This window comes from Sebastes umbrosus, chromosome 19 (genome assembly GCF_015220745.1).
Source record: "Sebastes umbrosus isolate fSebUmb1 chromosome 19, fSebUmb1.pri, whole genome shotgun sequence".
NCBI classification, from domain to species: domain Eukaryota; kingdom Metazoa; phylum Chordata; class Actinopteri; order Perciformes; family Sebastidae; genus Sebastes; species Sebastes umbrosus.
The window spans coordinates 15,778,186-15,805,220 of record NC_051287.1 but is presented as its reverse complement, the minus strand read 5'-3'; the positions used below and the strand labels follow the sequence as shown (position 1 = coordinate 15,805,220).

Sequence of the window (27,035 nt, the reverse complement as noted above, 5' to 3'; positions counted from 1 at the left end):
ACTTACCTGCTCCCATGAATATCATTATTCACATCATGAGGAACACGCTACATCTATTTTTGCGTGTATTGTATTTGTGATTTAATCAACACCTAAAACCTGGAGAAACTCAACTGGGCCTTTCATACACTGTGCTTGGTCAATTCCGTTTCATTTAATTCACACCTCCGCTTTTGCGATTCATGAATTCATCAGTTGATTGATGAGGCCTGGACAGATCAATGAGAACGGCAGTGGTGTGTGTGATTTCCACCTGGACCAGGAATGATAAAAGTGTGGTCCCATTGTGGAGTCAGGTGCTGTGATGATGAAACCATCCATCGAATGGCTTAATGCTCTACAAAGATACTAAAATGAGAAGCTTGATATGCTCTGTTTTATATCCAACATAAATTTCTGCAGTATATTCACCAAAGATATGCATATGGTATAATGTTGGGATTCTGAAATAAGCGGGATCCCAACATTACTATTACACTATAGTTTGTATTATAAAATAAGAGGCTGAGTGCTTGCTTGCCTTGTAGTTTGGGGCTTTCTGTAAGTGATGTTTTAAATTGGCCTTTACCACCTTCAGAAGAGAACAACAATAGACTATATCCTGTTAAAGGACCATGCAGTTTTTACAATTACATGAATCAGCCCATCAGTGACAAGTTCTTTATTCTCTATATTGTTGCGGACCATTTTCCAAACTCTATAGTACCTTTTAGATTGATTTTCCTCCTCCCAGGCTACAGTTGATTTGATTTAATTTCAGTTTGTTAAATCACCTTTGAGAGCCTATAAATTAGCTTGAGATAGCTAATCGGCAATGAAAAGTCCATCGCCTTTATTTATTTTAGGTCAGAGATGATGTTATCTTTTGTGTAAGGTTGAAAGCAAGGACCGATTTCACAAGTCTTCTTGGTTTTTGCATTGATAACTACTGTATGTTATCAGAGGATCAACCCAGGAGACAAATGATAAGCAAATAAAATTATTACCCAACTTTCAAATATTTGTTTTCACCCCACAACTTTACTGTTTTGGTTCACTATCTCCGCTCTCATCAGCATCGTTTCCAGACGCTAGTTAGGTTTAAGAAAGGATCACTGTCTGGGTTAAAATGAGTATGTTTGAACTGATTAGGTTTAGGTAACAATACTACTTGACTGGATTTAGGAAAAGATTGTGGTTTGGGTTAAAATAAGTATGTATGTTAAGTAAAATAAGTATGTTTTTTACATAACTTATGCAGGTGGGGTATGTAAGTTAGGTAACAAAAGAAAATCAAAATAAGCCAATACTGACTTGGTTTCACAAAGGACACAAACAACGCTTTCTGGGGTGCAGTCCCGTGTTAAACCTGCGGCCCCGCAGCGAAAGCTGGACCAGACACACTGCCACCCAACGGTAAAGATCAAAGTAAGCGCATTGCACATGTTGACTGTTGTCATTTCTTGTAAAATGTCCTGTGTAATCGGTAACACCAGTGTTATCACAAGTTTATTAACCGGTGGGAAAATTTCCTCACCATCAAATCCCTAGTATATACTGTAGCATGGCAGAGACAAGCAACCAGGTGTCCGTAGCCAACAACTTTGCACCTGACCTGGACACACATAGATACTGTATAAGTATATGTACTGTATGTGTATTTTCCCTAAACCTAACATTGTAGTTTTGGTGCCTAAGCCTAACCAAACTGCAACTGAAAATAATAATTCCAAAAACAGAAAATAATATTGAAATAAAGGTGACTAAACCAAGTTAAGCACTAATTTTCATACCTCACCCTCACTTTCTACAAGGTTGGACATTAATCTTAAAAAAAAATGGTTCTATGCTATAATAAATGTTTGACAGTAATACAAAATGCGTACGATTTGTAGGTAATTGGCTGAAACCATCGACAGGGTCCATTGAGTTCTTCAGTGCCATTATGATCGGAGCAGAAACCTACTCTACACACACAGTGCATTGCACCTACAGGATGACAGTAAGCCAGAAGATCAGAGCTGATACGTTTCACAGTTGACACGGTCATCCCTGTAATACTGAGCTGCCAGATAGATCTGCTCCGGTGTACCTTGGCATACTGTACCCTACATACCAGTCACCCAGGCAATCAATCTGTCATGCACTAACACACACACACACACACACACACACACACACACACACACGCACACACTACTCACACACACATGCTCACACTACACACACACACACACACACAAACATGCACACACACACGTGCACACTACACACACATACACACATCTGCACACACACACTAAGGTCTCGTTTGGGCCCTAACTGCATTATAAAATAAAAGCACAACATAATAAAAGCACAACATCAACATAATCACTTCCTGTATTAGATTGTTTTGTCCATCTTTACACCGTCACTGTGTGTGCTCCCTCCGCCTTGAGTGATGGAGATGCTTTCCAGCTCTCTCACGGTCACTTTTTGACCTGGTAAACTCACCTGAACCTGTCTGCAGAATGTGGACAGCTGTGGTCCCCCACATTTATAGGCTTATTGAACAAACAAATGTATGAGTTATCTTTACACTTAAAAACACACGTCTCCTTAAAATAACCTTGTTTATTGTCATTGAATAAGAGTGCATTTATGTTCCTAGTAAAACAATACACCATCATTGTGATATGTCTTGATACACCTTACAGTGAAGGTGTCAGTAAATAAATATATAAACATAATAAATAAGGTTTAATGACCTTTAATTACAACAGTTCTGATCGGTCAGGAATAGACGTGGTTTTAAATATTAATAGCTATTTCCAGACTGTATGAGCTAATACAGAAAAGAAACCTGATTCTCCTTTACAATAATTCTCTACATGTTTACAGTCAGGCAGGTAAACTCATTAAAATTAGCAATAATTAAGATTAGTGTATATGATGGAAGAGAGTGTGCAAAACACACTTTTCTTTGTACTTTATTTTTGCACTTTATACAAGTTCACTGAATCAGCAGAACTTCAGTCTGAGTTGAATATTTACAGCAAATGATGAGAGACATGAGCAGAAATGAATGAATATTATTTATTTATATTATTATTTATTGTTTTTAATTAGATGTTCATTATTATGCACTGATTGTGGGAGAACTGGATCACCCAGATCGAACCCGTGCGTAACACAACAGTAGACAACACTAACTACTGAGGTGGCACTGAGAGCTCAAGCCCTCGCATTCATTCTGTAGAAAAAATTCAATTTTTCCTTCAAGATGAATGACACATTGAAGACATTTTTTATCTATAGAATAAGTCCAATTATTCACAATATGTGGGATAAACCGGAGCCCCCGGAGAAAACCCATAAAAAACACCTTACCACCTCGTCATGGCGGTGAGCATAGAAGAGAAGCACCTGCACATGCAGCACCTCTGTCTCGGTGGTGCCATCAGGTGACCTTTGACGGCTGAGGCGATACGCTCTCCGACTGCCGGTTGATCCCCTTTCAAGGACACTAGCACCCACATCGCATTGCCCCACGTCTTAATCAGGTCCCGGTAAATGGCCTTTTCGAGGTTTTCCAATGCTTCTGGGCTGGAATCGAAATCGAGACCCTCGACTTCGGCCCACGTTTGTTCAAAAAGGCGGTGGATGATGTCCTGGACGTTTGAAACGGTCCAGGTCACTTTTGCCTTCTTGAAGATCCGCGTGACCAGCCTCTCCAAGATCACCTCGACGCAGTTTTTTTTTTTTTCTTTCCGCACTCGCCTTGCATAGTCATCACGAATCTTCGTCATGGATTCCAGGGCAGGTGGTGCAGCGATTGCCAAAGGTTTCTTGGCCCTGGGTTTAGTCCCCAGTATGGCGTGTCTCATATTGTCGACGTAGTCGTCGGACTGAAAGATCTGCCACCATCTGGCCAGACACAGGAAACCGAGCACCTTCCGCTGCAAGTCGGCGCGCATGTTGGCACGTATCACCGGCTCGGGGATGATCTCTGGCCCGTGTGTGATATGTGTGTAGAGGAGATCACTTAAGACCTTTGTGAACTCCAAGACACGACCGGGGGGAATGTTTATGACTGGAGTGCCGAGTCCCAGAAGATCACGGTTTTCTGGTTGTTTCATCAGATCGTTAATCTTCTTTGTGAGAGACTTTGCCGACTCTCGGCTGTGAACTTTGGATCCCCGGTGGAATCTTTTCCTCATCTGTGCCACGATGCGATGGATGCACGTTTTGGCAAAGCACTTTGCCAGAAGCTTCTTAATTTTGCTTCCGATGCTTTTCTTGGAGCGTTTGCTCTTCTGCGCCGACGGAGTCGGTCTTATAGCATCTTCGGCAATACTCCGAGCGATTTCTTCTGCGACGTCTTCAATCTCCCGAGAGTTTTGAGACTGCAGCACCGTGTACTCGGAGTCCGGCACGTCAACCAAGAGAGGTTCGGTGATGTCGTTCAACTGCGTCTTGATGATGATTTTGACATACATGATGTCTTCCATCGCAATCACGACGTCCGACAAAGGCGTCGCCGCATGGCGGTCTTCGGCGTCTGAGGGTTCCGGTTCCACATCTGATTGTTCGCAGATGGTCCTCTGCTTGCGCGGTCGAGGCGAGAACACCGACTTCATCTTGCCGATGAACGCCTGGCACATTTTGCAGGCGTGCAGAATCATGTTGTTGAGTCTGCTGGGAGGAGTGAGGCGCTGAACTATGCCCTCGGGGCTGGAGAGGGCACTTCGGACGCTCTCTGAAACCTCTTCAGAGATCAATGTCGTCAAACTTTTGGAGCTTGGACACTGAACCGAGACGTCGATGCCCAGAGCTTCGGCAAAACCCTGAGAGATGGTGTTGCCCAGATTGATTTGGACGTCGTCCTCAGACGTCAGGGTCCTGCTCCCGAGAGATTTCAGGAAAGCTTTTGTCAAGGCCGCTGTCATGTCCAACAGCAACTCTCCCATCATGGTCATAGTGGCGTCGTCGGGGCTGCCGGATTTCAAAAATCCCCACTGATCTGCTGTCATCCCCTTAAAGAAGGAGTTGAGCAGCTTGGAAACAGCGCGACGGACGTTGAACTCGGGCATGATGGCTTCTGGCTGGGAAGTTCTTGATGATACCATGATGCTGATTTACGGTCAATTCTTGTCGATGCTTTGTGGTTTTTGGAGAGAAATGCACTGCTTCTCTCAGTAGATAGTCTGATGAGTGAAAATAATCGTTAGTTGCAGCCCTAATTATTATTAACTAACATGTAAGCTGCATTTAAATGTTGAGGCTAATTTTAATCTAAAGCAATGCATTCATAAAATTCATACCTCTTTCTCTTGAGAGAACTGCTTCTCTCAGTCGATGTGTTTCGTCTGATCGAGTCTTCAGATTCAACTACAGTTGTGTGATTCTGGGACTCTCTCCTGAATGTCACTCCTTTATGATGTCACCGCTCCTTTATGATGTCACAACTGATGTCACCACTCCTTTAATCCATCAGTGTTCCATCTGGTGATGTCACCATGCACTGATGATGTCGCCACTGCTGTGATGTCACCACTGCTGTGATGTCACCCAAACACCCAAACACACACCTGCACACACACGTGCACACTGAACACACACACACGTGAACACGCAGACACACACACACACACGCACACACGCACACACACACACACAAACACACGCAAACACACACAGAACTACACACACTTAAAAGGCCCTCAGCATCTCTGTTTAATTGACTTTACAACTTTTCCACAAGCTTTGCACTAAAAGTCCATTAGATTAATCTATTGGTTAATTTCATTTATCCCATTAATCACTCTACCCAATGGGCATGCAAATAAGATAATTCTTATTCATCTGCTTATTGTGTAGCCTATTCACGGATGGGTTGTTTCTGCGACAAAAGCACCAACAGACGCAATACTATGTGTTTTATTTCAGTTTTAGAAGTCCTGTTTCAGGGAAAGAAATGGTAATGCAGTCCACCGGGCATCAGACTCTCACCTCCTCTCATCCCCCAGGAGGATTGGGGGATTTATTCTCAGCTCCAGCACTTCTGCACTGTGATCACCATAAAATCTGTAACCCCCTCTTTGTTCCTCGTGTAAATAAACAGACAGAAATTTGCCAGGGAATGCGGATGCCTGCTCTCTTTCATAAATACAGAGATCTGCTGCTTTCGCCGAACTGGGAAATCCCAGCTTTGTTGTCACTCTGCTCTCTTTCATCACTCTTCTCTCTTCAGAAATCTGTGACTTCCGCGGCCCAAATACATTTGCTGTGAGTTTGTTTTTTTTAACGTGAAGAAACTTGCATGCCTTGCTTTATGGTAAAACTGCAGGGACTGGCAGAATCATGAGCCCCAGTGGACAAATCAAATAAATTACTTGGTATTGATCTTTCCTTGATTAGATGATTCATTGTGGGGAAAGTGTGAAAACTGATTTAAATGGGTTTCTGGTATTTTGTTTTTACAAGATTGCAGAAGTAAACATATAGAACACTGTCCCGTCCTTTGAATAATTTACAAAAAAATGTTGATTTAGCAAAAAAAACAAAAACAATATATCTTGCAAATGTTGCAAAATGTTCAAATCTTAAGGGTTTCACTATTGTTCCTTAGCCTCAACCCCTAACACCATCTAGACCTACCCATAGCTCTCATACATTCATCCTACTGGCCTCATTATGTCACTGCCAGCGTTATTTATGAAGGGACAATGAGAAACTCCACTTACTCTCCCCCTTTGTCAGCAAAGCAAATCATTCATCTGCTATCCCTGGATAGATTCTGAGGACATAATTACCCCCAATATCCTAATCAGCGTGATCTGCAAATTAATTTACCAGCATCTAATTGAAAAGAACACAAGTGTGTTTTGTTTCACGGTTAAAATATGCATTACAAAAACCATCTCTGAGTTACTACTACCACCCTTCCATCACAGAGCCCGCTGCCCCTTAGGCTAAACTCACTGTTGGATATGTGAAGCACGTGAAAGCTAACACGTCTACTCACCCACACACACCCAACACAGAGGTTAGACAAAAATGGTCATGGAACAGGACTTTACTTAATTTGTTATTGAAAGAACTACAAAGGTGGGTCATGTAAAGGTGCTGCATGCTGAGTAGAAGGAAAGTGCTAATTGCTATATTTGACATTGACAAATTCTGATTAATGGCGTTCAATATGGCCCAATTGTGAGACAGCTTTAGTAACTGTGATGAAGTTGTTCCAAAGCCAATGAAGTGTTTACACTTTGTCGACTCTGTCCTGCTAAAAACATGTTCAGACTGCAACATTTTATACACTGTAGTTTCTAGTAACACTTGTAACAAACACAAATTCACAACCACGTACGCACACACATCCGTATGTGCATGCGTTCACACACACAACCTCTCAAACACTTGACATCTATGGCAAAACGAAAAAGGAACTCTCTGCTGAGACCAATGTTGCCTCTCACAAGTTTCTACAAGAAACTGTTCATGAGTTATGAAAGGGGGCATGGCTTAAAAAGGATTAATATGCAGGAATAATCCCTCTCAATCATCACTTATGACCCACGATTAGTGTGTGGCAGTGTCTGTATCTGCGGAGACCCTGACCTCTGCCTGTTTTTTTCTCTTTTCTTCTTATTTTGTTGTGTTCGGGACTCTTCTGGGGCGTCAGAAAAGAGCGTTTGGGCCCCACGTGGGGGTGTAATCTCCAGCCAATAACAGCACGCAGGGTGTGCAGCCTGTTCAGGTCGTCAAATACCACCACTTTGTCACGTACCTCAGCGTCTGATACCGAGGCACAAGTCCCGATTTAGCTCTGTCAGGTTCAAAGCGTCTGCCTGACATGGATGAAAATGGGTTGTGTGTTTCTATGTGCATGTGCTCCAGTGTTCCCCCTTGCTCTTCTGTCACAGAGGACAGGAAGCCTGCACTTCAGCTGCATTCATTCAAATAGTACATGAGTCTAGGACAAATGGTTTATGAGTTATGAAAGGGGCGGGGCTAACGTAAAGGGGCTGGGCAATGCTATGATGCCTCCCACGAGTCTACGACAAATGGTTCATGAGTTTGGCGAAGGTATGCAAATCCGTTTAGAAGTTATGCGCCTTTTTGTTAAGGCCACTCTCGCTGCCGCACCCCCTTTTTGCCAATTGGCATGAACACAAACACCCACGTACTCCCACACACTTGACCTCCATGCCAAATTCCAGCCTCCAAGGGTGAAAAGTGTGACCGCCAAAGGGTGGGGACATTTTAGTGGACCGTCCGAACGAACGACAGAGTGAGCCGTAGAGCTGCTGGTTGCAGCTGATAAAAAACTAACACAGTCCAGTAGAGCACCACTAACCACAGCCCTAAAAATTGAACACCTGTCTGATGCTGTCTGCAAAAGCTTAACATGGTAAGTTTAGCAAAAGTGGCATTTATTGCACAGCTTTTATACATCAATTTAGATCTTAAAGATGTATCTAATGAACAAGTAACATGGTGTATACCTCATAAACATCTGTACTTTACTTTGCACACATTCCACATATAGTACTTTACATATGCCCTTCGACATAATGAGAATATCTGCAACACATTTCAATTTTGATGCAAAGCGAAAGCATACATTTGTACATAATTGGATTAAGTAGCAGCCAATATTTGCATATATAAATGCTTCAAGTTGTGGGTGAAGATGCTCTATCTAAATTTAACTCAAGCTCTGGTGCCAGATAGTTTTCCACTTTAAAACTCGGTCCTCCTATCGGAGACAACTGGTCTTTCCCAGGGAGTCTCCTTTCCCCGGGAGTCTCTCAGTCCTTTTTATATGCTAAATCCTCAACCTTTTGCTACTTCCGAAGCCTCTCACCACCTACTCCCAACCCACCTAGTCCCTTTACCCCGAGGTCGCTTTATATTTTGGTCCATAATTCTAATGCAGCCTCATCATTTCGACACTTGCGTAACATAATGTGGGCATGGATACAGAGTCAGAGGTTGCTCATCGGTACATTATATTATTTTTTAATAGTGAACTTTGTTCAACCTATAGTTTTAGAGGCAAACAAATCAAGGTCAGACAAGGTCACCAAATAAACACTAATGAGATCCTCTCAAGACATTCAAAAAGTTTCACAATTTGATAATTCTGTTTCGTAGAAGTTGCTGTCAGCCTTCAGTCGGGATTTGCCAGTAAAACTAGATTGGGTCAGAGGGGAGTTAAGCCATCGCTCCAAAAGTCACACATGAGTTCTGCACAGTCTGTTTGTTTGCCTGTCTATTGCCAAGTACATTTTTCCACCCATCCATTCAACTAACCATCTGTACATCCATCACTGTATCGATCTTTGTCTATTGGTTTGTCTGCTATACAGTATATCTGTACCTGTTATTTAACTTCCAAGAACCAGTTTGGACTTTAAACACCTGCTGACTGCTTACAGCCTAATGCTTCCTTGTGCACAGGGCAGGAAATTAGAACGCACGCACGCACGCACACACACACACACACACACACACACACACACACACACTCGTTACTATAGCTCAGTAGGTGGCAAGGGTCCCAGAACCCTTCAGTCTAACTAATGGTTGGAGTGTGTTTGTGTGTTTGTGTGTGTGTGTGTGTGTGTCTGTGTGTGTGTGTGTGTCTGTGTGTGTGTAGGAAAGAAAATAAATAAACAATGAAGCTCTTTGCCCCTCCCAGGAAGGTTGTGCGTGGAAAGTCACACACACACACACACACTCTAACTGCTACTCATTGATATGCAATAACCACCCTGTTAGAGCCACCCAATTAAAGAGGTTTACAGTGTATAGTTACATTTAATCATTTTGTGGTTGTGAGTGTCTATAGTTGTACTTATGAGACATTTCTAACCGTACACACAAACCAATACACACACTCACAGACACACACACACTCAGCAGGTGTCTTTTCCAGAGAATGGTTATTGATGAACCGTCCCAGTGATTAATTTAGAGTGTTTACACTTAACTAATTTTCTCTCTCTCGCATTCCAGCTGCAGACTCTACAGACAATCGTCAATTAAGAGTATTTGGCACAAGAGTTTCATGAATTTCAATCCATGAAATTCACCAAGCTACACTTCCTGACTTCTACCATCCATCATTGATTTTCATCAAACATGAATGCAATCTTTCCCTATCCTAGACCAAGTAGTTGCCATTGCTTAACGGTCTTATTGCTAACATTTTTCTTTTATTTTTATATAGAGCCTTTAGAAAGGTGCCAAATATAAGTATGGCTTTTCCTGAAAAACAAAAATAATATATATATTATGATTGTGAATGAATCATTTAAAAAATGTTGGTGTGTCCAAAATGAACGTTTTGTTTATCTCTGTGGAATATCTTTTTTTTTTTGGGCATTTTCAAGCCTATATTGATAGGACAGTAGGCAGTTTAGAAAGGGTGAGAGAGAGGGGGTGACATGCGGAACTGGCCGCAGGTCGGATTTGAACCCGGACCGCCGCGGTTAGGACTCAGCCTTGTTATATATGGGCGCCTGCTCTACCAACTGAGCTATCGGGGCAACCTCTCTGAGGAATATCTGACGTTTGGTTCCCGCTTCTAACAAGGCTTGTGAGGCAGTAGTCAAATGACATTGGTATCACGTGGTATCTGGGTCGTCAGTTAGTGTTGGAAAAAAAAAGGATAAATGGCTGAGATTGACGGTAAGTGCCTGGCAACGACTTGTTGTGAAGTGAATGCAATGGAACAAGGGAGGGAGAATGTGACATCTCGTGGCTGCATTTTATCAGTGTTATCACATTCAGATAATGTTAGATCATTTTGGAACAGCTATGCTTTTGGAGGGCACTGACAACAACCTACTGTGTGTGTTATGTGGATATCGTTGCCTTCAAACACGTCACATTCCCAAAGTTCCTCAGCTTGTGAACCAAACCATTTTAAAGATTAAAGCACTTTTTTAAAGATGAAAGGTTGTCAATCTAACACTTTTTTTTTCAGATTGACGTTTGATGTTTTGGGGGTGGATGAGAGATTATACAACAGCAATTAAACCAAGATAAGCTACAGAGAGAGACACATGACATATCAAGAGAGTTCATTTGAATAGAAAATGCCATATCACTATGTCAAAGGTTGGCTTTACATAAGGATAACTCTTGATTAAAGCCAAATATGATAGTAATTGCCATTTAAAACATGATAATACCACTGCAGAGTCAGACTATATTATACTGACTGATTAAGTTCCTATGATGATGTTTTCCTGCCAATTGTGTATGTTTAGTTAAAAGAGAACTGGACATATACTGTAGTCGAAACACCCAACAGAATGGGTAAGGAAGAACAATGTTGATTTTAATGTAAAAGCAGTGAAATGCTTTCAACATTTTCTCTACAGTTGACTTGTGTGCTATTCAGTGTGCATTCACTGGACTAGGCCAAATGCCAAAAGGGTTATCCAACTTGCTCTCGCTTATGGGTTGGCTCAGCAAACATGGGTTTTTCTTGTACAGACATACCAGTATAGGCCAGAATCTAGTCAGAGATTTGACTTTAGACTTGGTGGTGCTGCTGCAGCAGCTCCCGCAAGTATGGGATTCACATCTGGACATAATGTATGATTATGATATGTGTTTCTGATTGAGAAAGGGCAGTCCATCATTTATTTGTTGTAAAGAAAGACGTTAGATCAATACTGTAGATGTCAACACAGCTTGAGGTTAGAGTTCCAATTCCAACTAACTTTCTTTTCCTATACTGTTGTGCTCTCTCTTTCTTTCTCTCTCTCTCCACAGCGTCAAACCTCTGCTTGTGGAATGCTGAATCCCAGCAAAGTATTTGTTTGTGCATATTTACCTCAGGGCATGTGCTGCTGGGTGCACATATAGCCTTCAATCATTTGTTTTTGTACTGGAAACCTTGTTTATAACAGAAGAGAGAATGCACTCTTCTCCTATTCTGCAAAGAGACACCCTGTCCCTTTTTCTTCTTATTATTATTGGTAGATTTCAGCACCATGGACAGAGCCTGCGTGTGCTTCCTCTATGCCCCTTTAATTTTGGTCTCAGTTTTGAAGCAGCTGCAGCTTTTTTTTCAGCAGACTCCCCCCAATTTGATGCAAGAACATCAGCTTGTGTCACAAATTGTGTCAGCAATTTAGCTTAATCTTGCTCAATTTAAACCAAGAGTGGTGAAATGAATGCTGAACAAGAAAAGGAAGACAAAAGAATGTGTTCTGTCCTTCATTTGAAACCAGTAAGAGGAGGATAAAGAGGGAAAAAGACCAAGGAGGAAGTGTTCCCCCCTCCAGCCTCTGTCTAATAATGTGGACCAATGGTGGCACAAAACTATCTAGTTATGTGTAACTGCTTTCTGTCCATATGTTGTTGGATTTGACTGACTTGTCACAGTATTTTTCTGTATATAACATCTGCAACAGTCACTGCAGCTGTATGCAGATGTGCAGTAATCAACAGCTCACATGCAATTTAGGTGGAATAACTTTTTTTTGTATTACCTCACTGGTGGCACAAAAATATCTAGTTATGTGGAACTGCTTTCTGTTCATGTTATTGGATTTGACTGACTTATCACAGTATTTTTCTGTATACAACATCTGCAACAGCTGTATGCAGAGGTGCAGTAATCAACAGCTCACATGCAATTTAGGTGGAATAACTTTTTTTTGTATTACCTCACTGGTGGCACAAAAATATCTAGTTATGTGGAACTGCTTTCTGTCCATATGTTATTGGATTTGACTGACTTGTCACAGTATTTTTCTGTATACAACATCTGCAACAGCTGTATGCAGATGCGCAGTAATCATCAGCTCACACGTAATTTAGGAGGATTAACTTTTTTTGTTTGTTTTTACCTCACTGTGGCGCGTAAACTCCCTCTGCACAACGCTGACTACTGGCACCTGAAGCGCCAGCGAGACGAACTCCAACTTGACGAACTCGTCCCGGTTCCGTGGGAAGGAGATCATGGCGGAAACCCCCTGCACGACCACCGTGTGACACACGCTCTCCAAGAACGACAGCGGGTCTTCGCTCTCGGAGGAGGAAGAGGAGGAGGTAGAGGAGGAAGAGGAGAAGGAGGGCAACTCTCCGAGCCCGGACCCGACAGCCATGACGACCTCCAGGGACAAATTGTATGGCAGCAGCCCGGCCCGGTTCAGAGCCTCCACCGCGAGCAGCACCGAGTCTCTTGGCGCGAACACGCGGTTCTCCCTCGAGGTGTTGTTCTCCTCGCGCTGCCGAGCCTGCTGGCTCTTACTCCTGGTCCTAGTCCTGAGGCTGCCGTATCCAGGCGCGCCGGCACTTGTTGTTGTTTTAACCTGCTTCTTCTCCAACTCCAGCACCCGCCGCTCTCCGGTCCAACCTCGGTCCGAGTCCCAGTCCTCCTCAGAGCCGGTGCTGCTGCCGGTGGAGGAGAGCACGCGCGGCTGAACGTGCAGAGCGCCGACCCGCACCGTGTGGCCGATGCGTTTCAGCACCTGGCACGGCTGCGGGTGCGAGTGAGCGCACGGGAGCGGCGGGAGAAAGACGAGAGCGCACAGAAGCAGTAAACATGATGATGGTGGCGAGACCCCGGTGCCTGCTGCTGCTCGAGCTGCGTTCTTCTTCATCATCATCATCACCACCATCTTCATCCTCATCCGTGCTCCACAGCTGCACCGTCCAACCACAGAACGGCGGCGGAACACCGGGGCCGCTCCGTCGGTCCCCCTCCTGGCACCCTGCGCGTCGCCCTGGTGCGCCGCTGCCGCTCAGACCAGCTGCTGCACCAACTCCAACTCCGGCTCCAGCTCGAGGCAAAGTTGCGCGTTTCTCCACTGACAACAACAGGCTGCTGAGGCGCGAGGTTGGGCACGAGCCGCGCACAAGCAAAAAACGATCCCCAAAAGTGCTGTTTTTCATCTCAAAAGATTTGCATCATTCATTCAAGCCCTTTTAGATTAATGAAACAGGTCGCAGGAATAATAATAAAAAAAACGGGTAAAATCCACACATATTTTTCCAGTGGCAAGAAGAAGAAAAATATGAAGCAGAGCGTGTATAGGCAAAAACCCAGATGAGGAAAATGTCGAGAAGAAAAAAAAAACGTTAATGCGCATCAAACACATTCCAAAACAGTGAAATCCACCACTGGAAACATCTGATGGCTTCGAAAGGAAATGTATCCCATTATCATCCAGAGCGCAGGAGCCACGTTACTTCGAGATGAAAAAAGATTTAAAAATAAAAAAAAAATGTTTATTTTTTTTCTCCCTCTTGTTACAGTAAACACAACGAGAAGCTTTCCAGAGCGCGCGCGCGCGCTGCTTGGTTCGAGTCAACCTCTGTACAGACACTTGTGCCGGCGAGACCTCCGGCACGAGAGCGCGGTGTTCTGCGCACGTTCCAATGAGATTTAACCCCGTCCTCACTTTACCCCCCCACCCAACCCCCTTCAACACTGTTAGGAGGATTGGTGATGAATGTACAAGTAATAAATAGATAGATAGATAGATAGATAGATGGATAGACATAAGAAACAAAACGCTCCTGTATAGGAAAATGCAAATGACAAATCATTGGGTTGGATGGAGGGGGAGCCTGGATGCAGATCTGATGCATCAGATCAAATCACTTTAGCTATAGCAGGCATATATGGTTGAATTTACAGTTGCTGTTTTTATGGAAGTATAACATCACCTGTGCAGGTCTACTAAAACTTGACAACCATTAACCAAGAAACACCATAATGCATTCATATACAGCAACCTTGCAATAAAGAATAGAATTTGTGAAAGCTGTCTGTCAGAGAGGTGTAGATTCAGATTTATGGTCATCTTTATTGACCCGAGGTTGCAGTTTCATAAATGTGCATTGTGTTCCGAATGGCATTATGTGTGCATATAACACCTGGAAGCCTGAGCCTAATGCAACACAATACTGCACTCTGGCCTAACAAACCACCAAAGAGATAAATCAACCCTTCTGTTAAAGTCGCAACGAAAGCTTGTAACAATTTAACCTTTGTAAAAGGGCCATTTATATAATGTAGAAGATTGTACTCATACAAATGTGTCCAGCGCCTGTATTGCTCCCAACCTATAGTGGATTTAAAAGGGGATCTGCACCCATTTTCAAAATTCAAACATGTTATTCCTATGGTCTAAGACAGTCCAAAATATCAGTTAACGTGAACAACTCTCACCCAAATCCAAAAACTAGAGTGGTAAAACTCAAACTTGTGATGTCGTAGAGTATAAAGTGTGGAACTGCTCCATAGACAATGTATTGGGAGAGATGTTATAGATGACAACAATTGCAATTACCATAGAATAAAGCTATAAAAAAGAAAAGAAAAAAAACGTTCTTTGGATCCTCAAACTCAGTCTCCTATACATTGTCTATGGAGCAGCTCCAGACTTAATACCCGATGACATCACAAGTATGAGACTTACTTCTCTGGTTTCTGGCTTTGAGAAAGACTAGCTCATGTTGGTGTTCCCCTTTAACATGATGTCTGTGACTCTACTGTTCAGTAAATAACAAGCTTTTTGAAAATAGGGTCAATCTCACATGTTAAACTGTGTTTCTTAAACACATGTTCCCAGATTGTGTTACAACATAAAATACCATTCTGCAAATGCCAGAATTTCCTCTGATGATGCTGCTTTAAAGCTCCACATATGTCACAATTTAGTTTAAAAAAGAGTCACCACCAAGCCGGGAGGAAATTGTATGAATTATAGAGTGCATGTGTAGAGAGAGTGGCAGGTTTTAAAAGCAGCATGAGCTCATTTTTCATGCATAATCCAAACGTAAAAAAAACCCAAAACTTAAATTGTGCAACACATTGATGCATAGATGTTATATAGGAAGATTTGTAAGATTTATTGAAGATAAGGCTTGCAGTGTGTGTGTGTGTGTGTGTTTGTAGGCCTGTTTTCTCATGTGTTGGGGACATAAATCTGTTAACACACTCACGTTATGGGGACTCCCCTTCCTTTTGGGGACAAAATGCACACCCCCATAACGTAAACCATTACATTTTAGGGTGACAACTTTGTTTAAGGTTACGGTAAAGGTTAGGTTAAGTAGCGGTTATAGGGTTAGGGTAAGTCTCCAGGAAATTAATGCAAGTCAACGCAATGTCCTCTAAAGTGATGTAAACACGACAGTGTGTGTGCAAGTGCTCAGCCAATTTGAACAAAACTAGACAGCCACCTCCTCTTAATAAGATTGTTTTATTTAATCATATCTAAGGGCACCCAATTAGGTCATTAACAGCTGCTGAAGGAAGGATTGTTTAACCGACCTGCCTCATGTTGCTACCCACAGGTCAGAGGTTACCATTGACCCAATCAGCAGCCTCGGTTTAAATAGCGACCCAGATTAATGATTGGTTAATGGTCTGATCTAGATTAATGATTGGCTAATGGTCTGTCTTGAAAAGAGGGGGCACGCCTACCAGGATATTGGAAGATCAATGACCCCGATCGATCTGATACAGCATGACTTCACTGGATGGGGCTGGGAGAGAAAAGACGGGAGAGAGACAGAGAGGGGCAATTTTGACAGGAGAGGAAGAAGAGGAGGAGGAGGTGACCAGAGGGGCCTGGGGGAGAACGAGGAGAAGGAGGCAGAGGTGATGGAGGGAGAAGAGAAGCATAGGAGGTAAAGATGGAAATGGGGGGAGGGGGGGGGGGGGGGGATTTATGGGAGGAGAAAGAGGAGGAGGTAGGGAAGGGTAGAGGAGCTGTAAGTACAGAAGAAGAGGAAAGAGGAGAACAAGTGAAGAGGCGAGGAAAGAGGCTACTTGAGCTGCAACCCCTTTAAAGAATCGAGGGTATTACAAATACAAGAGAAAAGGTATTTTATTGAAGAAGACGAAACAAACAGAGGGAGGACTAAAAAAAAAGGGGAAAATTGCATTGAGCGAAAGATTCAAGGTGAGATTTAAGAGTGAATCTTTGAGAGAGCCATCATAGTTGTTGTTGCACCAAAAAAGCAATTCCGTTTTTTTTTTTTTGCTATTACATTTTTTGCACTGCGCGGAGCAACGGGATATCAGGCAGCCGCTGCATATAGGACTTTTCAAAAAGGCTTCAGAGTCTGAGTGTTAATTCTAATTCCAGCTCTTGATGAAAAGACAGTTTAATCACACAAAATGTTGAAGATTACCTCCGCCACTTGAATTGAGCTCAGCGGAGGAAGTTCACACATTTTAAATGTTTTTTCAACCCATGGGCCACTCATGGGACATTTTAGGGACTGTATTAACATTTATGGGGGGAATGGGGGAGGGAATTGTAATTTTTATTTTTTGCTCAAGGGAGAGTAGCCTGAATTTTTGGGAGAGTGGTTTTATTTCACCCTTCCCTTGTGAGACTTACTTTACTTAAAAGAGATCAAATTACATTTATTTTCCTCATTACAATCTACTGAAAGCTTATACAAACAATATATTAGATATTTTAAAACACAATACATGTGGATGTTATTAGTTTTGAGTGACTGAGCGTTATCTCTAGCAAGGAACATGTAATTTTTTCACTATGCATCTTAACTATATTCACTATATTAGAAAAGAAAATTGCAGATAGGACTAGTATATTGACGTTAAAAGTTCCCCTGTAATTCAGGTTTAGCATCATGTTGCTAACCTGTTCAACTGATCAGTGACGTGAAATTGAACATGAAATTCAATGTTAGCAGTCCTCAGATCAGATCTGAACACACATACTTTGTTGTTCGTTCTTCCACAGTTAGCTCAACTGTAATACAGATGTGTAGAGATTTGTGTAGGCCCTACATATTTTATGTAAAACCAAACCAGCTTTGCGTCAAACAAGAGCTTGCTGGCTTCCCTTTCTTTTTCAAAAGCGCTAAGCATGAGGACATTAGACACTTTCCGACAGATCTTTGGCTCAGCTCTCTGGAGACATTTTTGTTCCATCCCTTAGGGAAAATAAATGCCATTGTCTCGTCATGAGGAAACCTTGGCTTTGGGATTTAAGTTTAAGTTTTTTTAGTTTTTTTTTTACATAAAACCCTGAATTTTTTGTTGATTTTGGCAGTCCCTGTGGACAACAATGTTTCCGAGCACCATATTTCCTTTAGGAAACCTCTCATTTAACTGCAGCATGGTCTGACAGTCTCATACTGGTGCTAAAGAGTGCCTTATGAAGAGGTATCAAACACTGATGGCTGTGACAAAGAGTTTCGGAATTGGACCCGATGGCACCGATGACAAGCATTAAGAATAACTATATTGAAATAGACAATCTTCTCGCTGAGAGTCTTGTTTACTTACTGTATGTAGGTCACATAGAGGCATCAGTATTAAACTGAGGCTGTTTCATAACCAGTTAGAAGTTCCCCACTTTAACCTAAAAAAACATATATGAAAATGTTTTCCGAGCACTGCCTTTGTCTTTCTTGCTTTTTCGTTTTCCTTCTTGGCTGCCGGTCTGTCTGTCTGTCTGTCCACTTTTTGATTTCTTTATCTAACTTTCCGTCTTTGCTTTTACCTGCCAGACGTCTTCCTGTCTCCCTGCTTGCAAGCTCATCTGATTTTACATGGCCGGGACACCTTTAAGTCTGCACTCTCTTTTGACCCTGTCTGAATATCTGTTTGACCCCTAGTCAGATTGCATATTCATCCACGCCCCTGTAGTGTCTGCTTTGGTTGTCTGATTTGCTGACCATTTCCTTCACCGGTCTCTTTTTTTCCTCCTCTGTCAGCATGATTGCGTAACTGTCTGCTCGTCTGTTGCTCTGCCTCCCTTACCCGTCTCTCAGTTAGTCCGCTCGCTGTACTGCAGACTTCTCTGACCCTTACACCTGCCAACCAAGTTTCTCCACGGTTCAATTCCCTCTCCAGCAGCAGGGCTTATGAACAGATGGAACTTGAAGGTTCACACACAAAAAAAAACCCAAGGATAGAGCAACTATTAGACACACACCTGATCACACGGGTCTAAATGCACCAACATGCAGAGATCACACATACCACAAATCCTCCCATGCATACAGGTGCATTGATTTACATGATCAAATGCAGGCCACTGTCCTCTGTGAGGCTGAAATGGGCATCTGAAGAAAGGAAAAGCTTGCAACAATTGATTATTTATACATTTAAAGGTCTGAATAATATGTTTTTTTTTAATTTACATGCTCCATAAGTAACTACGTATCTTTACGAGATTGTCTTTATATAATTTTTGAGAAATCCATAACTTATGAAGTGACTTTTTGCTTTCTAAATATTGATTTTTTCCACATCACATATCACTATTGTTCAGAGTAGTTTTATTTTCTGTTACAAGTAGGTCTTGTAATGCATCACACGCACAAACACGCACTTTTCTTCAATGTCGTTTTCCTCCCTCGTGAGTCTCAAATGAAGGGATTTAACCAAGCGAGGCAGTTGCTGTTAGAAAGCAAAACAAGGATTGCTGTTGTTGTTGGTGAAAAATCCATAATTAGGTGTTTGTTGAGTGATGAAGCATGTTCATTGGAAATCAGACTTATGTAGTGCATAGTAAACAATGTCAAAATTTGGATTTCCACCACTTCGCTCACAGCCAACGCTCTCAGAAAAGAAGGATAAAAGAAATGAAAGACTGATACTGGCTTGCAATCAATCAGTCAAATTTTTACAGCACTTCTCTGTCAAGGTCAAGCGTTCGAGCCAAAAAACAAGAACTAAAGTGGTTTCCAGCAGCGTATCCATATGTTTCCATTATGCAGTTTTTACTGCAACATCTTCACTGAACCATGTATTCATTCTCTAGAGCTCAAAGTGTCACGGTGTGCTGCTTCTACTGATGAAGGGACCATATTTCACACATCGAGTAACTAAGGAGCTCATTCTACATGTAAGAATGTACAGAGTGTACTACACCTCACGCAGCACCTCTCATGAATAGAAAAACCTGGCTAAAAGCCGTTCTTTAAGCGGAGAACAATTTACATTCATTCCATTTTATGCATGCTATCGCTCATGATAATAGTGGAGGACGAATATGGAAAAGAAACCCATTTAAGAATATTTGCGATATGATCTCAGCGGTGCTTCTGTATGGACACAGCACTATAGTATAAAGATGACTTCTATCCATTGTTTGAAAATGGCCATAATTATATAGTCTTGGTCACAGTATAAAAAAATGCAACACAACTAGCCCTCTAAATGTGCAAGATTGAACACACATGTAGTATAATACAGCAGTGAATCTGCAGTGGTTGTTTTTTAGTGGAATCCAAAGAAAGTAAGGAACAAGATCATATAAAATGACAGGTTGGGATGATTGGGATCCAGTTTCATAAATAACCTTGAGAGTTTGGAGTCATCGTACTCCTATTTGTGTTGAGACTGAATGAGAATACAACATGACAAGAGGGGCAGAGAGATAATTTGAGGAATAAGAATTGGGACGGCAGCAGAGGAAGACGAAACACACATGAGACATATGCCGATTCCAGAGGAGGAGCAGGAGAGTGAAAAGGGGCAAGGTCTGTTTTTTAACTATTTTCTAATCTAATCAGCATTAAACTACAACGCTCCTTCACTCCAAAGCTCTGTTTTATATCTCGCAGACAGGCAGTCTCTGTCAGTCCCCCTTTGGACCATTGCCCCAGATTACAAAACCCAGATTCGCCAGAGGTGAACAATACCCTTGTTTACAGCCGGCCACCCGAAGGACAGCATGGTGCCACACAGACCAGGAGTCCTGTTGTGGTATCTCCTCTGCCTGGTCTTATTTTTGTTTCTATTTACCCTCAACGTTCTGTTTTCTACCTTTACGCTCATCCACATTTTTTCCAATTTTCATTTAGTCAAATGAGCAAAGGGAGCAAAGACACACAAGACAAGACAATCACTACAGCCAAATTATTGAAGACTGAACAATGGGCCTCATGCAGCAACACTTTCTTAAATTTGTCTTATATTTTCTGTTGAGAGAAAAAAAATAAGAGAACTCCAACAATCTTAACCATCCAAAACTCTTACACAGGTGTGCTGAATGATGAATCCCACTTGATCGTAAATTGGAGGCGTGTGGCCGATTGTTTATTGTTAGCATGGGTAACACCCCCTAAACACTACATAAGGGCAGGCATTAGCATACAAAGCATCTCCTAAACATTACGGGGCAGGTGTTGTGCCGTGTGCAAATAATACTGTAAGAAGAAGAAGTGGCGGCATTTGCATTGAAATAGACAGTCTTATATTAGTGTTACTGGTATTGTTAAATAAACTTAAACAATGTAGACATGTGATTTTCCAGAGCGTCAGTAATGGGGTTTCACACAATGTTATTCTAGGGTTTTTAATCTTAATTGGGATCATTGGACCAATTGTATTTATTTAGTCCACAAATTGAATAATTCAATTATTATAAATACTCTAAAACACATGTTTCAAAGTTAAACCTTTTGTTTCATTGAGTTGAACAAACAATTTGTGGGACTGTGAAAGCAAAACATTTTTTTGGAAAGAGTGCTCTCGACCACCTGTAGAAATGTTCTCCTATCTAAGAGCAAAAATAAGAAAACATTGGTGAATCCCAGAAGTCAATGGGTACTTACAAAATAAGTACAAATCGTCGATACAAACAAAAATGAAGCCATTTGTTTGTATATCGTTTCCTGCATGAAGCCCATTGACTCAGACGCTGATGTTAAAACCAATGTAATACCATTTTATAAACAAAGGGATCTAATCCCGGTTTGGAAATGATCCCTAAACTAAGAAATCACAGATCTTCCCAGGTATGATACGAAGTTCAGAACAATAATATAATACTCAAGACAGTAAGCGGATATAAATTGTGGTATTTTCAGCCTTTTTCAGGAGGCAGAAATTTGAGGGAAGATAAAAGATTTCAGTGAGCGATTTAAAGCTCTTTGATTTGATGATGATAAGGAGCACTTCATACATTTCTGCAGAAGCAAAGTGCTAGATTCGGGCATGAGAGGAATGAGCCCAATTATTCATTTCCTCTCATCCATTTACACTGCACGAATGTCGGAGTGCCTGAGTGGAGTCAAAGATTGTCTGTGAAAGTAGAATGAAGTCCGGGCAGGGCATTTTCTGCTGCGACCCAATTCTTGACCTATCCCCTCAAGTCTGCCCTTTCTCATTTTTCTGCACCTTAGAAACACAACTTTTAACAAAGAAGCTGCACACTGCACTTCACACTTAAAAGGGATAGTTTGGGTGTTTTTAAGTGGGGTTATATCAGGTCCTTATCCATAGTCAGTGTATTACCAGATGACAGTGGGAACATATTCTAAATATAGCATGCACTTAAACGAATATTGATTTTTTTTTAGGTGAGCCTCTATTTTAGGTGGCTAAAAGAAGTTTTGCTGCCGGTCCCATCTGAAGCGGTACTCCTGTCTGTTTTTTCCAAGCTGGAGGCGTGCCGACTGTCATCTACTCTAGGTAATATACTGACTATGGACAAGTACCTCATACAACCCCACTTCAACACACCCAAACTATCCCTTTAAGATGGAAGTAAGCCTCTCTGCGCTGCATGCAGGCGAATGTGTAAGGGAGTTGCTCAGACATGGCATGTTGTTATATAGAAGAAGAAGGTATATTTTATTATTTAAACTGTTATTATTTTGTTTACACACACCCAGGCCCTAAATACACACCATGCACCTAAACACATGTATTAATGTATGGAGAGATGCCAGAGCTAGAGGCTGCCTCGTAGGCAGTGCCCAGGAGGCAAACTGGCAGCTCTCCAGCTACCACACTCCGTATGTTGTCCAACCGGCGACCCTCCGGTTCCCAAGCCAAGTCCCCATGGACCGATCTACTACCGGCCAAATCTCAACAGCTAACAATTTTTTCCATCTCCATTTCAAACTGCCTCCTGGCAAGAGATGAATCAACCGATCAACTTGCTTAACGCGCAGGTCATGCATAACATGTAAATGCAGGAAATAGTGTGATGTTCATACAAGGTGGTGGACAATTTGTTGAAATGTTAAATATGAATGTTATGGATTTTACTTAATGCAAAATAGCTCATTATGCATTATTTGGAAGGGTTTACCACATACAGGATGGTAGTCACTAAAGGTTTCTATTCAACTCTGTTCTCGAGAATGTGGGCAAGCAATGACCTATATTTCACCACTACCTACTAAAGCTCTTGGTGTTTGTATGAGTGTGTGTGTTTGTGCGCACCAATATACGTTTATTGTATCTGAAGAGAGAAGTGTTGCCCATTTCACTTTTTCATGGCATCAGTATAAAAACTTTGTTTGGGAAGAAGATAGTTTTCATTGCAGCAACAAGAGACTGTCCCATAGTTAGAGCCCGTGTGTGTCCTTTAGGTACCTTTATGCCATGAATAATCTGCTATGTATCAACTTATTCATACTAAATTCAAACAAAGCGTTCAAAATCTGCAGTCTCATCCAAAAAATGCCACGTCGTGATCCATACTGTGTTAGGTAATTGCTTCTGCAAACATCAGCAATTCATGATCAATACCTTTCACTCATCTCGCTGAGATGCTTATTACACTAGCTCATGTGCATTTTCGTTTATCCGGCAGATGACACCGGCAGAGACAAGGGAATGCTAATATTGACACAGACCAGAAGCCATCATCCCTCTGATGCTAATCTCATGCTGACGTTAGCTTCGATGCCAATCGCTAGAATCATGTCACTATCTATTATAAAAAAGGGCAAAGCTCTTCATAAGGACAGAATGCTAATATTGGCACTTGAACTCACATCATAATGAGATGGCCAAAATGACAATGGATAACAGTATGGTAAGAGAACATTTGAGCCATGCCTGTCTGAGAAATACACGTTTGTCAACTGAAGAAAGAAAGATGACACTACTTTCTTAAACCAGATATTCAATGCAAAGTAATCGACTAACTCAAAACCTCTACATTCCTACACTCTATTTCACATTCCAGCACTTCGATGTTTCTACATTTTGTATGATATGAGATGCAGAACTGGGAATGGTGTGTATGGCAATTTGAAGGAGATAAGCAGCATGTATACACATTATTTTGCAAAGTAGATGCATGGAGAGGGAAATGAGGATGGGGCCTATCAGAGCAATGGTGAACCCCAGAGGTGATGTCGCCTGGCGAAGATGATGGATCGCTTGTCATGACAAATGATTCTACTGGGAGAGATGAGCCAGCACAACGCTCAGCTTGAAATGTCCAAGCACACTGTATACTGTATGTTAAATATGAGGAAAAGTGAAAATATATTGAATTAATTCAGTGTTTTAATTGTTGATGTTGTTGAATGCATGTTGTCATGGCTGATTTAATTATTTATGCTATATCTTTATTTATTCTTCTTTATGTATTATCAAGTGTGCTCTGCAAATAAGGATTGATATATTGATTTCAGTTGTGAAAAATGTTGAAATTTTTTTGATGCCCTTATTACCTCCACCAAGGATGAAGGCCTAGGAAGGAGGTTATGTTTTCACTGGCGTTGGTGTGTTGGTTTGTCTCTTTGGAGGATAACTCCAAAAGTCTGTGATGGATTTGAATGAAATCTTTTGGAGGGGTGGGGTGTGGCACAATGAACAATTCATTTGATTTTGATGGCGATCCAGATCCGGATTCGGGAATTTTTTTTAATAATTCCGCTCAGCCTGACGTCAGGAAACCTGCTTTGGCAAAGCTCTGCGCTCTCCGGAATGATATTCTAGTATAATAGTATAATATTTGTGACCACAAAACATCCATGTACGCCAAGACAGAAGTAAATGTAGTTCTAAAATAAACTCACTGAATATAACAGGACCATAGACTGTATATAAGAAGTGGACGAAGTCACCATGACGTCACCTATTGGTTTGTGGACTGCCGTTTTGAAGCCTCGAGTTTGGCATTTTGGCCGTCGCCATCTTGTTTTTTTGCAACCAGAGGGTGGAGCTACATACAACCGAACACTGAATAAGACATTTTTAGGCGACCAAAATGTTACAATTAACTTTCATGAAATGAAAACACACTGTGAAAGGGTTTAAGCTGACGAAAACACGGACAACGCCGTGGTAGCGACCTGTCAATCACAAGGTAGCCATGCCCTAAAGCATACCCTGCTTTATGGTCTATTTTACTCTAAATGGGACCATAATTTACTAAATGAAAATCATGCTGGTTTGAAGAAGACTTGAAACTAGCGATTGAGACCATAAACTCATGTTTACAATGTTTACTGAGGTAATAAATCAAGTGAGAAGTAGGGTCATTTTCTCATTGACTTCTATACAATCAGACTACTTTTTTGCAACCAGAGGAGTCGCCCCCTGCTGGCTATTAGAAAGAATGCATGTTTATGACACTTTCGCATTGGCTTCACTTTTCAGAACCGGAGGTTGTCGCCTGAGGAGGACAGGTAGAGCAGGTTTTTTAAGGCAAAAGAGTAGCCATTGGAGAGAAGGACATCATTAGAGGCAGAATGAGCAGAATTTGACCAATGTGGTTTGTAAACACAACAGTGAAAGTTGGCCCATTTTTTTATAGAGGTTGATGCCCAGAAACACAGCAAAATAAGAAAATACAGGCAGAGGGCAGGTTCTCTGCAGATACAGATACTGCCACACACTTCTAGTGGGTCATAAGTGATGTCTCAGAGGGATTATTTTTGTTTGAGTCTACATTGTTTTCTTGGAAAACCCTTGTCATTCTGCCTTTAATTCTTAAACAAGATGTCTAAAAAGTATACTTGAGAGGCAGAGTGGGAAGGTCAGTACACCATTGGCAGTGCGCAGAGAGGTCGAGCCCGTCTGAAAAGAAGTGTCAGAATGCAGAGCACAAGGCTGATGGGTTTGGGCACATTATGGCCGGGAGGTATACAGTTATAGGGCTGGATCATGGCCCGGAGATATGCAGGTGTCAATCCCCTCTCAGTGCTTCCAAAGGAGGGGATCTACGAAGCGGATGACACAGGAGATTTTGGAAAGGTTGAAGCTGACGCCGGCTGCAGCATGCTGTGTTTTAGGAGGAGCACAGACAGCGAATCATTATTGTTCAAACATGGAGCTGAGCTGGGACACTGGTATGCCTCCTTCATATTTGATAAAGATTACAGTCTCATTATGAACTCCTGTGGTGTTCTATTAATGAAGTTGTCACATATTTAAAGAAGCTCAAAATGTGTATTTTCTTCGTAATTACAACCCCAAATGCTGGAAAGTCTCCCTAAATGACTCACTTAATATGTACTGGAAGGCTTAGACTTTTGACTAAAGGCTTGTTAAAGGTTAACTTCGGTATTTTTCAACTCAAAGCCTATTTCTCCATGTTGTTGTGCCTAAGTGACTAATGGTGACAACGTTTTTTGAAATGTGTCCAGTATTGAGGGAGAACACTGCAGCTGCCAGCCGCTAAACAAGCTGTAATGTAATCACTTGGGGCAATCTGGCACCGTCACTTTACGTCCACTAAAAGTGCTTGTTTTTGCCATGACAGGCTCAGATTGTTGTAATACATGGCTGAGAACATTATGGAAAGAACCCTAAATTGAGAAATTAAACATTTGTCTTACCTTTGGCTTCATCTGGTCTGTGTCAGGGAGAGTGGAGCAGGTGGAGCCAAATGCAGAAGATCAAAGACAACAGGAACTTGGCGAAATAATTTTAATTCAATCTCCAATGCAGGCGAGGCAAAACTGAAACTCTCATAACAAAATCAAGGATCCAACAATAAAAAACAGGACTTACATACAAACTGATCTGACGAGAGGATGAAGTGCAGGTGGAGAGATGGGTGGAGAAGCTCAGGTGAGGGGAATGAGGTGATTAGGCCGAGGAATTGGCAGAGAACTGATTGGTTTGGAAGAACTAACGAGACTGATTCAGAGAAGGTGTGTAAATGGGCAAAGGAGGGAAAGCCAGTACAGGAACACAGGAGTAAAAACACGGTACAGACAACCCAAAACACTGAAAACAACTCAGTCCGGTCTACAAAAAGTCTGAAGGCATCTGGACACAGTGCCGTACTGTGACTGTCTGTTTGTTAGAGTGCATCTCGCTCAGATAAAGCCGCGCTCTG

The 27,035-nt window shown here is 41.9% G+C and overlaps 2 protein-coding genes across 2 annotated transcripts in view; both read right to left on the bottom strand.

Moving 5' to 3' along the window:
- grin3a (glutamate receptor, ionotropic, N-methyl-D-aspartate 3A) overlaps positions 1-14,317 on the bottom strand; it is a 58,864-nt gene extending 44,547 nt beyond the window's left edge. The window contains exon 1 of the mRNA XM_037753678.1: positions 12,840-14,317. Coding sequence (XP_037609606.1) covers positions 12,840-13,625 — 786 coding nt within the window. The 5' untranslated portion in view covers positions 13,626-14,317. The remainder of the gene's footprint in view (positions 1-12,839) is intronic.
- Positions 2,929-5,407, bottom strand: LOC119478741. The gene is made up of 2 exons (XM_037753677.1): positions 5,286-5,407; positions 2,929-5,168 (listed from the first exon to the last, which is right to left on the bottom strand). The coding sequence occupies exon 2, from the start codon at positions 5,088-5,090 to the stop codon at positions 3,348-3,350; it is 1,743 nt and encodes a 580-aa protein (XP_037609605.1). The 5' UTR covers positions 5,091-5,168; positions 5,286-5,407; the 3' UTR covers positions 2,929-3,347.
- Positions 14,318-27,035: the final 12,718 nt, after the last annotated feature.

Excerpts from the sequence above, each read along its gene's own strand:
- LOC119478741 (XM_037753677.1), bottom strand. The coding sequence starts at position 5,090 with ATGGTATCATCAAGAACTTCCCAGCCAGAAGCCATCATGCCCGAGTTC.